General features: G+C 38.3%; 1 protein-coding gene across 12 annotated transcripts in view; it reads right to left on the reverse strand.

Annotated features, from left to right (window-relative positions):
- The window catches only part of FRY (FRY microtubule binding protein), a 258,690-nt gene that overhangs the window by 81,298 nt on the left and 163,319 nt on the right, over nucleotides 1-14,073 (reverse strand). For all 12 annotated transcript variants that reach the window (XM_076364288.1, XM_076364287.1, XM_076364289.1 and 9 more), the window contains 9 exons: nucleotides 10,471-10,726; nucleotides 9,178-9,360; nucleotides 8,201-8,287; nucleotides 5,858-6,117; nucleotides 5,344-5,533; nucleotides 4,444-4,568; nucleotides 4,201-4,258; nucleotides 783-874; nucleotides 409-581 (listed from right to left, as the gene is read on the reverse strand). In XM_076364288.1, the coding sequence (XP_076220403.1) occupies nucleotides 409-581; nucleotides 783-874; nucleotides 4,201-4,258; nucleotides 4,444-4,568; nucleotides 5,344-5,533; nucleotides 5,858-6,117; nucleotides 8,201-8,287; nucleotides 9,178-9,360; nucleotides 10,471-10,726 (1,424 nt within the window). The remainder of the gene's footprint in view (nucleotides 1-408; nucleotides 582-782; nucleotides 875-4,200; nucleotides 4,259-4,443; nucleotides 4,569-5,343; nucleotides 5,534-5,857; nucleotides 6,118-8,200; nucleotides 8,288-9,177; nucleotides 9,361-10,470; nucleotides 10,727-14,073) is intronic.

Consider the following 14,073-nt stretch of genomic DNA (forward strand, 5'->3'; position numbering starts at 1 on the left):
GCAAGTTTTTCACTACATTTAATATTGTGTATTTTCTGCACCTACCTATATTTTTCAAGGCCTGTCTGAGTTTATGAAGAGTTTGGCAATAAAGTCAAAGGGAAGCAAATAAGGCCTTATGTCAAAGAAATCTGGAGCCCCTAGAGGTCACAGACAATTTCTTTGCTGGGCTTTTAAAAAGATGATTCTTATATATGAACACTACAAGCTTCAACAAGCTTTACTGTTTTTTTATTTGACTCTTAATAGACTTTTGAATACATTTTTGTCCACATTCCCCTTTACATTCGTTACATGACAATTCATAAGCAGTGAAAAAAGCACAGAAAAAAAGAAATAAAAAATTACTTTTCCAATACATATATTAAATGCAATTTCATAGTAAGTTGAGATAATTTAGCACCATACCTGGAACGCACTGAATCAAGTTGGCAATCATTGCACTGAAATGTGCTCTCATATCCTTAAGGATTTCGACTTCTTTATCGTTTTCAGCCTCCAGAAGCATGCGAGTCAGATCAACATACTCTAAGAACAAGGCTCCAAGGGCTAACGTATCTCTTTCTAAGGCTCCATTTGTACTAGCATAAAGGAAAGTTGTACATTAGTATAGAGTAACAGTGTAGTTATACTACAGCTTTCTGAAGAAATGCATAAAAATCTCTCCATATCTGATAGATTACACAATTCTTCAAAGAACGTACTGACATAAACTCAAGTGTTGTAAACACCGAAAATTATTTCACTTAAAGATCAATATTTATGATGAGTGATAGTCCTACCTGTCACTTATAACACCAGCATCAGCTAGTAGTTCAAAAATTCGCAGTAACTGTAGTCTCAGTAGATCTCGGCGTTCTCGACGTTTCTTGTTCTTGGAATTTAAAAAAAACAACCTTTTTTTATGTGCATAGGTGCATACATAAAAAGAGATTTAAGAATTCCAGTTCAAGCATTTTCTTCATGAAAGAACTTGACTGCTTTTGGATATTTCATCACAACACTGTGCTTATACATCAACACAGAACTAATATGATCAAATTTTTGTCTTTGTAACTATTCTTGAACAAACTGTTAACATCTACCTTAGTCCTCATTGAAAATGTGGAAATGAAATAATGAAATACTGGATAAAAATTAATTAATATTCAAGGTTCCTGTGCCAAAAAACATACTATCTTCAGGTAGCAGGGATATTCATGTTAGCTTAACACCATCTAGTTCGGGTGCTGGAAGCATTGTAAAGTGCAGAAAAAATATCCAGACCCCAGGAAAACATTTTAGTGATTAACCGTTCTTGAACGTGGTAATGCTGCAGCTATGTGATCACCCATATTCAAGTTAGCTCCTAGCAGACACCGCTCTAGTACACTCTTGGATATGTTGACTGCAGTGGATGTACACACAGTTAACATACTCCTCCCGTAGAATAGGACTGCACTGTTGTTAACTGGTTCATTGTATCTCATTGTCTTCTAGAAAGCTGTCCTTTCTGTCTTCTATCTTGCCTTGAAAGATGTGAATGCAACAAGGCCTGTTCTTTGCTGAAGGGCTAAATTGACTTGTTTCTTTGTATCCTGCATCTCCACTAAGCAAAAAAATGTGAGGTCAAAAAGCTGCTATTGCACTCAAAGAAATTTGCTGCCAAAACAAGAAAAGCTCAGAGAAAGCTCAGATTTTCCTCTTCAGAATGTAAGAATGGCAATACTGAGTCAGATCAAAGGCTTATCTCCTCTAGTACTCTGGCTCTGCTGATGGCCAGTAGCAGATGTTTGGGAGAAGAACATGATACTTTCCCCGGTATTCTGACCTAGAACCGGCATTCTGCAGCATCCTAACCAAAGGTTTTATTCAAATCATTATGCCATTTGATTTGTCCTATTCAGAGCCCTGTTTTTCTCCCTTTACACCTTAGAGGTTCCAGGAAGCACATGTAAAGAAAAAAGCAGTTTTATTGCAACGGAGTATGTACAGGCACAGCTGCCTCCTGCAACAGTGCCAGAGGCGATCTGGCATGCTCTGTGCCAGTGCCCACATGGCGGATCTTGTGTAATGTCCATTTTGGTTTACCCCTGCAGTTCTTGGCCGTGCTGGTCATTCTCTTTCTAGTCATAGCATATGTCAGTTCAAGGACATTATTTCCGATGTGTTGGATACCTGCCTGCTGACATGGAGGCCTGCCATGTTCTCTACAGCTACACAACCTATACAGTCACTCCTGGGTTTACTGGTGGCGCTGCTTGCAGGAAGGTGGCCCAGTTCTTCATATCAGGAGCAATACAGGAATTAACATTGCAGTCTCTTGTTCTCATATTCCTCTACTGACATTTCCATGTGCTAAATTTGCTCTTACAGCATATCGTAAACCTCTGCATTCTCGTGATTCCTTTCCTGAGGGTAGACTGGATATGTATGTCTCCATAAAAGGCCTTTCAAATCTAAGTTGTCTTCAGTGGTGCACAGGCAGAAATGCAGAGGCAAGTGGCTGCACTAATGCGTATTAATCCACTTCTGCCTAGTATCAAAACAAGTGACCTTCAAATCAATGACTTCATAGGGATGGAAGTTACACAAGTGAATTGAGGTGTGAAGCAACACAGAGTGGAAATGGTAGCGGATGTTTGCCAGACACAGAATTATTAAGAATTGTCCACATGAAACTTAACATGAATGAAGCACCTGTCAAGTGAATTAATTTTTGTTTATTTCCATATTGGGCATAGCTGAGAGCCTCTGTCCACCTATTAATGATTTAACTTCTTTCTGACCACCATTCTCTGCGCGGCTTCTGCACCAAAGACTATGACTTGGCAGACAGGGACAGCACACTAGGTCACCATGACGATACCTTATTGAAACTGCTGTGGAGGACAGAATAGTGAATACACAGTTTGAAATTGCTTGAGAACCAGGTAACCAAGCCTGGATAGAGGACAGTATTAATGCAACAACATCGCTTTCTGTACGCAGCCGTGCAGACTTCTCAGCAGAGCTGCATGGACACAATGGCTGTGTCTACACTGGTAAACAGAGACAGGGACCGTTTGTGGCCCTAAAGTCAAGTAGCACAGGCCGCCTCATATTCACACTGCTCCAGAAGACCTCAAGAAGACTGGCTATGTCCATGTTGCCTAGTGGGACTCATGCAATGCTTCTCTGGTCCAAGGCATTATCACTGTGTGTTTTCTTATCACAAACTGCCTGCTCTAACCTGAGGGCTGTGCTGCAGCGACAGCAGGGGTTTTGCAACTTGGCCCATAGGCTGCTGCACACAAGGAGGTAGGGGATGAGGGGAAGCATATCGGAGCAAAAGCAGCGGGGGTAGTTTGGAGGACTGTGTCTGGTGGCTTGGTGCCTTCTGGGGCTTGCTCCTGGGAGTGAGCTACCTCCAGAGCCATCTCAGATTTCTGTCTTGGAGCCATCTGGAATGGTCCAAAACTGAGCCAGGGACGGAAAATTTAGCAGAATGGCAACTCAGGTCCAGTACTGAAGCTCTCCCCATGGCTTTCCCAGTCAGCCGCATAGACACATCCTATGACTAAACTGCTTACTGAGGCTACAGAGTCTATCACCAGAGGTTTTTAAGAACAGTTTAGACAACATCTGTCAGGAATGACACAAGACTAGTTCATCCTCCCTTGGATGGATCGGATGATCTGTTGGGATCCCTTCTAGCACTACTTTCTATTGTAACAAAAGAGAGTACTATAATGAAGGTGAAAACACTGATAAATTTGCCAGTTAACCTGTTGTATTTAGAATGAAAAAATGTAGTCAACTGAAGTTGAAATAGATGACCCTGACTACCCTGCAAATAAAAAGCACATCTGAACACTGATGCAAAATGTGCTTGTAGCCCAGCTGTTTTACAAGGTATTTTTTCCGGATACTGAAAGTGCATTTCCAATATATGTGAGTTCCATATGAGGAGGTTCCATATTTGACTGGAAATTTTTCCTCAGAATGGATTTCTATATTGTACATTTTGTATCACTGAGAGAAGTTAAATTAAACTAGGTTTTAATGGAATTATTTTAAGTTATGTTCTTATACACAATTAATAAAATTCTTGTTGCACACAGAGCTTAACTTGTTACTTAGTACAAAAGAATATCTTTGTATTTCAAAGAGACAGAATTACTACTTTTAAACTAATTTTGCAGTTTAAACAAACTAGTACATTTAATTTCTGCAACTAACCTCTGGTCTTCTTTCTAGGGCTTCTTTCATTAGTGGGTGAAGTTCTTCTACTAATTCCCTAAATTAAAAAAAAAACTTTGTAAACAAAATCTAGTCTCCTCTGAAAAGCATCAATATTTTATTTGATACATAAAACCAAATGTCTAAAGTGCAAATAAAAATTTGAGTATGTTTAAATTACAACAAAAATAATGCATTTGAATTAGAGGCAAATAATTGAGAATATGATAAGTGGGGAAATACCTGAAAACAAGGGAATTTGTTCTTCCAAATCCTAATACAAGTGATTCTGTTATTTCTATGCTTTCAAGTCTCATCAAAGGCACTAGCTGCTTTAGTAAGACTCCAACAGATGGAGTTCCAATAGCCTGAAATATATTAAGAAATTATTGACATTTAATTGTCAGGATTATCAATATTAAGTAAATATTTTTTTTTTACAAAAAAACATTGTCCAAGAATCAATATGTATTTTAAAAACATGCTGAAATGATTTTACTATTATGGATATCAATACACCAGTCTAACAGGATGTCCGCTACATCACAATCATCTCAATAAGGCCTAACAAATAAATACATCTGGGAATTCTCTTTGCTTTCATACAGATTGTTGTAATTTACTTAATTTGTTGTTGCATTAAAATATTCCAGTAATTGCATTTGTGGAGCTACTGCTCCTTTCAGCTTGCTACTACTTGAATCTGTATCTCATACAATATTCCTTCATGTCCAACAGGCATACAATGTTTAGTCAGAAATCTGCCTTATTGCTTAATAAGGTTATAAATTTACAAATTGGAGTGCTCTACAAGGAAAGAAAGGGGATGACAAACTAAAGTTAACTAACTTCAACACATATGTCCAGAACTTCTATATTTTGAATACACATCACCCAGAATGTGAAAAAAAAGTAGTATCTTGAAAATGCCGTGGCTTTTGCCAAATATTTATTGACACATCATGACGATACAGATTATACAGATGTTTTAATTGTTAATTATGTGCCTTAAGGAGTTTGCGTATATCAAAATAGTCCCCTAACTGAAATACTTTCATCAGGATATGATTTTACATACAGATGCAGTTTAAAACTCTCCTAAATGAATTGTTTGAAAACAATGTTTGAAACAGGATGCATCACCTTATTATCGTAGTTCATTGTTCCATCAGGAGTGGTAGCCATGATCTCTGGTGTTGAAGCACGCAAGTGTCCTGGGCTCATAATACTGGGCTTCGCTACTCCAAAACAGAGAATAAGATAGTTTCTCCACAAAGTAACATAGTTGTCTCCACTGCTTGCTGTACTTGTTTTCTTTGCATTAACAGGAATACTAGAATTTAAAAATAGATCAAAATTGCTAAAATCATTTCCCAGTCTTAATTACACAGTATTTTAAAATATTTTAAAAGGGAATAAAACATGCTATGTATCCACCAGCTGCAATTGAACATGACATGATACATGGGAAAAATCAGTGGAGGTAGAAAACTAGAGTTTTCCACCTTACAAGTTGCAATTATGAAACTCAAAACTGAATGTCTGGGTAGCACCTTGCAGGATCTACGGACTGATACTGAAACATGAGACTAAAAAAAACTTGTATTAAAATCACACAACCCATAAAAATGAAAGTTAAATGCAGATTGCCACTTACTTTGGATCCACAAGAGGCATTATCAGCTGTAGCCTCGTGAAAGCGTAGGGCCAAGCATAGCTGAGAGCTGTAGGACAATGTTTTGGTAAATTCTCCTGTCTAAGAAAACTGAAGAGGCAGAGAACCCATGGGTCTTTAACGGACTGTGCAAATATCCAGACATGGGAAGGACTTTTCACATCATAATGGCTATTTACTAGGACGGCATTCCACTCCACCAGCCACTGCAAATCCACGCTGTGTGTTAATGGGATTGCTGTCTATGGACAGAAAAGATAAACATCACAGTGACAGTCATTTATTCCCTGCCATGTTCCCCCTCAGTACTTGTCTTTATTTTCAAGCTCCATGGCCAACTTCTGTTGGATTTTTTAGACCAATGCTTTTATGCTTCCTGTCACATTGCCCTTTCACTCAGGAGGAGTTTTTTACAAATGCTGATAAGAGCTACCTCATTATTTCCCCTCTGGTTCTCCCTTAAAGTTCCTATTTACTGTGATAGGCACAATAACTTCCCCTTAAATGCTACGATAACTATTGATTATGCTGACCAATATAATCTCATTGTTACTTTCTATTCTCCTTGCTGCCTGTACCCATCCACTGTCTCTTGTATGAGGCTGAAGTCTGTAATAGCTATAGACTGTCCTTATGTTCACTGTCTGAACAGCCGGACAGAGCCTTAGCCCATGATTAGGACTCCTACATGCTATGACAATATGGTAAAAACCAATGCTATTAATAAATATTCTTCAGAACTCATGAGGGCATTTGAATATGCATGTAGGGAATTAAGAGGCTGAAGCAGGCGCTTAAGCAGTTTTAATCCACTTTAGATCCTGCTACCTTCAGTGGCAAGTAGGGTTCTCACCATATCAACAAATCATTTCTCTACTGTAATTTAAATTTTGTCTTAAGAAAACAACTTTGTGGAATGAAAACTTAAAACACATGTATTTTGGCATCCTTATTATTCACTTATCAGACCTCAAATAGGATGTAACAGTTGCCTGCATCCTGCATCCACTGTTACAAAAGTAATCACTAAATTACCACTCCCTGCTGTACTTGTCAGAAACCAGGTACACAGGCAACACATTTGCTTTGCTATAGTATTAATGCATAGAATTAAAGCACAAAATCCAAACCTTCGCCTATAGAAACTGCAACATCCAAACCCAGATGCTGTTATTTCAGCTGAATTTCCTAATTCCTGGGTTACAGAGTCAGAATGTCTCTTGCTTGCTCAGTTTCTGATCCTGCAACTTTCCTGTTTTCAGCTGTACAACGGCCTGACTTCACCACCAGTTTGATGTCCCCCTCCTACCCCAGGAAAGGGCACTCGTGGCAAGGAACAATTGTTGCTTTAAACTTCATCAGGCTGAAAAGTGCCCAGAACTGATAGTTTCTGCTCTCTGGACATGGGCACTAATCTCTAAGATAGTATGCAAAACAAGTTGCCATATGTATCAGTTACTTTTTCATTCAAAATGCTTACTGTATCTCTGCTTCCTCTGGTGGCACCTTAGACACATCAGGCCCATGAGCGAGCGAAAGCAGAGATTCACCTCAGCTATGAATTACTCTAGAGCTTAGGCTTAGGTTTGCAGGCGGGGCCACTTCTGAGCATGCAAAGAAGCTAAAGCTAATTCCCTTCTGGAACAGATGATAGCAGTGAGTGACTTCCAAGCCCCCAAGCTGGAAATAAGACTTTCTCAATGGTTATTTTGGATGCAGGTCACAGGTCCAGAATCTAGGTAGTTTTGATTATAAATTTTCTTATAATTTTTTTTCTATATGTAGTATCTTCTATATCCACAGTATGATTATTTTCATGGAACAGATTGTCTGGGACTTTGTGGAGCCTGGGAGCTCTTGGGTAGATGGCTGGAGCCTTAAGGCTGTATGATTTCTTTATATAAAAAGAATAAAGATTTATTTATAAAAAAGATGGTGGCAAACTTTTTAGCAGGGCCTGTTGCGACAGGACAGGGGGGAATGGCTTTAAAGTAAAGGGGGATAGATTTAAACTAGATATAACGAAGGAATTTTTTATGCTGAGGGTGGTAAAACACTGGCACAGGTTGCCCAGAGAGGTGGTGGCTGCCCCATCCCTGGAAACATTCAAGGTCAGGTTGGAGGGGGCTCTGAGCAACCTGATTTAGTTGAAGATGTCCCTGCCCATGGCAGGGGGGTTGGACTAGATGACCTTTAGAGGTCCCTTCCAACCCAAACTATTCTATGATTCTATGATTCTTTGATTCTTTGATTTCTAGCATGTCTGATATTTGTTATGTCCATGCGCTATGTAAACACTAACAGTAACAGTAAAGTAATACTTACTGAATCCGAAACAGCCACATGAATAAAGCTTTCAAGAATAGAAGAACTCAATTGATCCATGACATCAATCATAGGCCTGTCATCATCCTGCATAACACAGAGAACACAAGTTAACTGCTCTCCTGACCAAACTATTTCCCTTCTTATTTTTCTGGTACATGAAATACAGCCACCTAAAAATTATGACATGAATCTAAAATGGCTAAAAAAATTCATTGGTAACGATGGGTGCATTTTGTCTTTTTCATATTAATCTTACAACCAAGTCCAGGCTGTGGTTTGAAATGAAGTTAATTTGTGGCTATAGCTCACTGCTTACTGAAAAAAAGCACATATCAGAAAATCGCAAATGACTTTGGATAGCTGGTATCAAAAGATTGAAAAATTAGCTTACTGTTTATTAAAGCATTCCTTTGCCAGGAACACACATATTTGTGTTCTTAGGCATTTAGATGGCTCACTGAGCTGTGACCGCCAACAGACAACATGACTCTCCATATTTCTATATCCATAAAAAAGACTTAGAGGTCTTTACTATACAAGGAAAATGTATGTGAATAATCTTAAATGTGTCTTATGCTGTGTTTTTTTACAAAGTGGTATGCTACAGGAATGAGTTTCATTTCCAATACAAATGTATAATCCTGACAATACAAAAATGATCCATGCAGTAAAAAAAGGTTTTACAGTGCCTTTTACATTCACATCATGCCAAGAGAAAATATTAAGTTGCTGTACGTGTTTCCCTTCAAATTCTTGTACAGGGCACATGTTATTAATGTTGCATTGTTGAGTACACAGAAAGGCTTGCAGTGTTAAGGCAAATAGAGATGGTAAGCTCAAACCAAATTCTTTTTTATAAACTGAGTGCATACCTGCTACACTGCAGCAATTATCTTAAAAGCAACTGTAATAGCAGTTTTGAGCTTTATCTTTGGAAAATTTTAATTCAAAGTTCCAGAAAAAGAAAATCATACCTCTGCCTGGCCAAGGGCCAGGAATAAAGCACGGATCTCTCTGAGGATTAAAACAGCTAGTTTACGTGTAGCAACCTGGAAACTACACAGCAGAACCAGTGCAAATCCTTCGACTGCATGTAGTACATTAGAATAGGGGCTTCTTTCAGACTGAATCCTGTGGCTGGATCCATTTGGTATCAACTAGAACAGTGCAAGGGGGCAAAAATAGAGTGAGAGTGTTTGAAAACCAGGTCTCCAAGAAATACTCTATTTAACTAGGACATATAAAGAAACAAAATGCAGAGGCCATGTAAATGCTGAAGTAGAAGACTAACAGCATTTCCTCAAACAACCAAGTTTTCTTGCTTTAAGTCATCTTGTTCCACAAAACCAATATATGAGCAGAGTCCTTTAGCCAAACCCCTCCCTCTAATTTGCAATTCAACTACCTGCTTTGTTCCATCCTCCACTAAAGAAATGAATGGCTAAGTCAGACTGTGAAGACTTCACACTTTTTCTACTCCAGATAGCAGGTCCTGAGGTCCTTCTCTGATCCTGTAGCAGGCAACACCTTATCTTGGTAGGTCGTCTGTAGAACCTCAGCCCATCAGTAAAGTGTAACAATATTTACTGAAAAATATTTGAGGTTTTGCCTTGTCTACATTTTTTGTAATACTAGTATTACCTATTAATTAATGGTCCTCTGCAATATAATCAGACATCATGCTTGCCCAAAGGGAAAAATTTCCAATGTGATTGGGTTAGGAGATAAAAAGCCTGAAAATCATCTGTCATAGTGAAATTATCTGTGGGACAGTGCAGATGGGAGGTGCAGGAGCAAAGCTGTTCAGTTCCCAGGAATGTTTGTAACACATGGAGACAGCAGGCTGTAGAAACAATTGGGTTCTCTGATGTTTTTGAATCAACCAAATGAAAGGGCTACGGGAAGGAAAGATCCACTTCACTCTTCTCAGCGTTCCCACTAGCATTATCAATCAGTTTCAGTCCTGGGAAAATGTCCTTCTGCCACATCTACATACACATATTTCACTTTATGTGCTTTTGTTGATGTGCATATTTCAGTTTGACATGCATTCTCTTATGTTGCTCAACAACAGTAACATCTGCCGTGTTACACAAGGACATAGCTGTCCTAAAAATTAGCTGAACTAATTACCTTAAAAAATCTTACGTAGTGAATTCTTCTCAGGTGAGTAAACACAAACCACACAAACCACAGCAATACCAAGGAACATAATTTCTGCCTTCAATTAGTATAAATGTTAGGACACAGATCTCTTGATTTCATACCTCTGCAGATCTGTTTTTTGCCTGTTCAGAAGCTTTTCCTGGAGTGTGTATTACAAGCTTCCATTGTGTAAGCAACTGTAGCAGCAACTTCAGTGAAGTATCAAGAAGGGTATGATGCATATCATTCACTTCACGTAGCAGAAAATTAGTAAAACCAAAGAGTACATCCTCCCGCCAGTCAACAAAGTCAACAAGTAGACCCTGAAGAGAATTCTGTGCTATGTGTCGAAGTTCATCATCCATATGGATAGACAGCCTGTAAGTAAACGTAAATGTCAGGTAATAAAAATCTAAGGAGTGTTTATTGTGGGAAGGAGCGTATGTTTCTCAGTAACTTAACGCTAACAGAAAATTCCCAATGACAATGTAAATTTCAATGATGCTATCAGGCTTTCATTATTACTGACCACAATTAACATCCTTAACCTATTTTTATGCTATAATTCTTGCTACAACAGCGCTTGAACATATTCATGGATCCAAAAGAAGTCTTTGTTCCACTCCTAAAAGATAGTATCTTTTCATAATTTGTTCATAATTTGGCAACTTTGCTGTCTCCCCGAACCAAGTACACTTTTGGTTTACTCCCTTATAAAATAACTGCTATTTAGTTATGATAACAAAAGGCTTACAGGTTAATACATAATTTCACAATTTACGTATTTACTTTCAATATAAAAATAAAGGAATCACAACAGCTCAGCTGCCTAACAGTTAAAATGAATCTTTAGCCAAGAAGCAAATCACAATTATTGAAAGCAAATCTTCAAAAGAAATAAAAAGAAGCATTTGAGTTTAAAAACTGCTTCATGTTTTAAACAACTTAGGATAGGGAAATGGGAAAAACAGCCTCAGGACTTTCCATACTTTTAAAACCACATCGGACACCCCCAAAGTCCTTCTGAAAGATGGTGCAATTGTAGATCCCATTTTCAAATTTTATTTCCTTCTGTATTTGCATCATGTTGAAGTTCTTTTCAACATAAAAATTCTATATACTTTCTTTTGACATAAAAACTATCAAACCACTTCTGTGTTGGTAGCTTGGCAGAATAAAGTAAATTCAGATCAGTGTGTTCTGCAATTTTTGGTTCATTGCCTTTATGATGTATTTTGTTTTTATTACCCATGAGACTGTAATTTTCCGTAGTGTGTTAGAACTCATTTTCAAAGTATTTTATCTACATTTAATCTACATAGTTGAAAACGAGAACGCACTATAAAGAAATGGACAGAAAGCTAGGTAAAAAACCCCAAAACAGCCAAATGGAATGGAACCAAATTCCATTCAGCTGGAAGTGTATGATGAGATGCGGCTCATTGCAAATTTGGTTCATTATAGCTGCCTAACTGGGAGGTAGGGGACATTTCAGTTAAGTCAAAGGAAAGCAACTGCCATGAAGCTTCACCCCTGGTGAATATGACTCCAAAAATAACTGTTATGCTTTAATAACCACGTGACTTTCTATATAAATTTGGAAACACAGTATTTTGTTGTGCTAAGAAAGGACCATTTTTGTCTCCTCTTTGGAATGCCAAAACCAGAAAAACAAGCAAAACCCCTGAGACTATGATTAAGTCATCCATGAAATGACTTCCACAATAACACAAAGTAATAATGGAAAAGAGGATACAAAAGAGACACGTCTCTATGCCCAAGTTACTGTGCAACGGCATTATCAAATGAGGTGAACTTCAAATCGAGCATAAGAATGCATTATGTATTACCACTATAAGACAGGCAGCTTGAGGAAGCAAGTAAAAGTTTGGTTTTTTGCACTTGAGTCAGTTAAATTTAAGACCTACTTGGGAATTTTTAATGAATGGTTTCAGTGGGCAGTGAAAGGGCAAAAGGTACAGTATATACTTGACATCTACTTTATGGCTTATAATTTGAATACAGCTGTCCTGGAAGAAAGTCTAGCTGCTGAGTTACAGACTCCTTCTGGAAAACGCCAAAAGACGTGTTGTGAGGATGAAAAATTCCAAACTCCAAAATTCACCAAACTGTGAATAAAAGAAGCCATTAACCCGAAGATGTTATTTTATCTTTAGTGAAAAGAAAATATTTAACAGCTTTCCATCCCAACAACACAGCCCCACACAAATCCCTGGCAGAACAGCTTCTCAGGTTCTTTTCAGAAACAGAGAGGAGCTGAAACCTCACCTCGTCAAAGTTTTTTATCCTTGTATTGATTTTAGTCTCTGACCCAGGAAGGACACAATATTGTAATGCAGTGTTCTCTAGAACAGCAAAGACTTACCTCCTGGGACTACTTTTTCATAATTGGGAGAAGTAGTCAATCTGGACCCAAATAAACATGGCATAGTATAGAGAATGTAGAAGCAGCTCTGGTGCTGGGGTAGTCTGGAGACTTAGATTAAGATTAGGCCAGGTATTAATTCCTTAAACAGTTTATTACTTTCTTCTCTGCAGCTATATTTTTGTAGACCGTTTTCAATCCACGCTGTCCCAAACTAAATAGACCTAATTCTTTCAACCCACTGATCTTTCTTTCTCTTGTTCTCTGGTCAGTCTCTTCTTCAACTGCAATGCCCCAGCTTGGACATTGTTCTCCAAATGAGGCATCCTTGATACTGATTAGACCAGAAAAACTTTTTCAAAAATCTTTTAGACTTATTTCTACTTATACATGTGAATAAGGTTTGCCTTTTCATAGGAACATCACTTTTTTGTCTACGTTCAGTTTGTGATCCTGCTCTGCAATACTGAGACCCTACCCAGTTATTTCAACACCATGCTATACATCTCCTGAACTATGAACTGTTAACTGCTTTCCAACCTATTATGCATCCACTTACTTTTACCTAAATTGTGTTTCCCTTGCTTATACTTGAGAATCTGATTTAAAACAGTATCAATGTCTCAAAGATGCCGTAGCATGAGTACACGTAGGAGATGAGAACAGCTTCGCAAAGGTCCCCTTGTGGGGAAAGGCTGAGCATGTAATTGCTTCCAAAGTTGCTCTAGAGATGCTGTCCTCAGCTCCTCTTGATGTCTCACTTCTTCTCACAGTCAGAGTCAGATAACCCAGCAGACCTACTGCTTGCATTGTCCCAGCACGGAAATTACCTGAGGAATGCTTACAAACTGATTGTGGCTAAAGAATCACAACTGACCTTTTCTGCATGAAGTTTGATGATAGAATAAAGATAGACCAGTGGTTACATTGACAGTTGTGAGACTTAAGGAGGGAAGCACCAATTTATGAAGAAATCCACATTGGTCTCCAAACTTTCTTAAGAGTAGTGACAGGTCTGACCTGGACAATCCTCTGTGATTGAAGAGCTGTGACCAGAATGGATATGTGCTTTCTACCAGCTCAGTTAAGGCCATTACTAAGGACAGAAAGCTAGTTAAAATATTGGATTAAAGGAAAACATGTCCTTTTTCATTTCCCTTAAGCAGAATTGATGCTACTATTTAATATGGTACCTGTATAATTTGATAATGTAATGATTTAAAACAATCCACAAGTGATTTATAGCAGAGGATGTAAACACAAGGAAATCAAGCCGGCCATGCACCACAGCACACCTACCCCTGGCTGCAATTTTGGCTTGTTTGGCTGTCTGTACTCT

This window comes from Aptenodytes patagonicus, chromosome 1 (assembly GCF_965638725.1).
Source record: "Aptenodytes patagonicus chromosome 1, bAptPat1.pri.cur, whole genome shotgun sequence".
NCBI classification, from domain to species: Eukaryota; Metazoa; Chordata; class Aves; order Sphenisciformes; family Spheniscidae; genus Aptenodytes; species Aptenodytes patagonicus.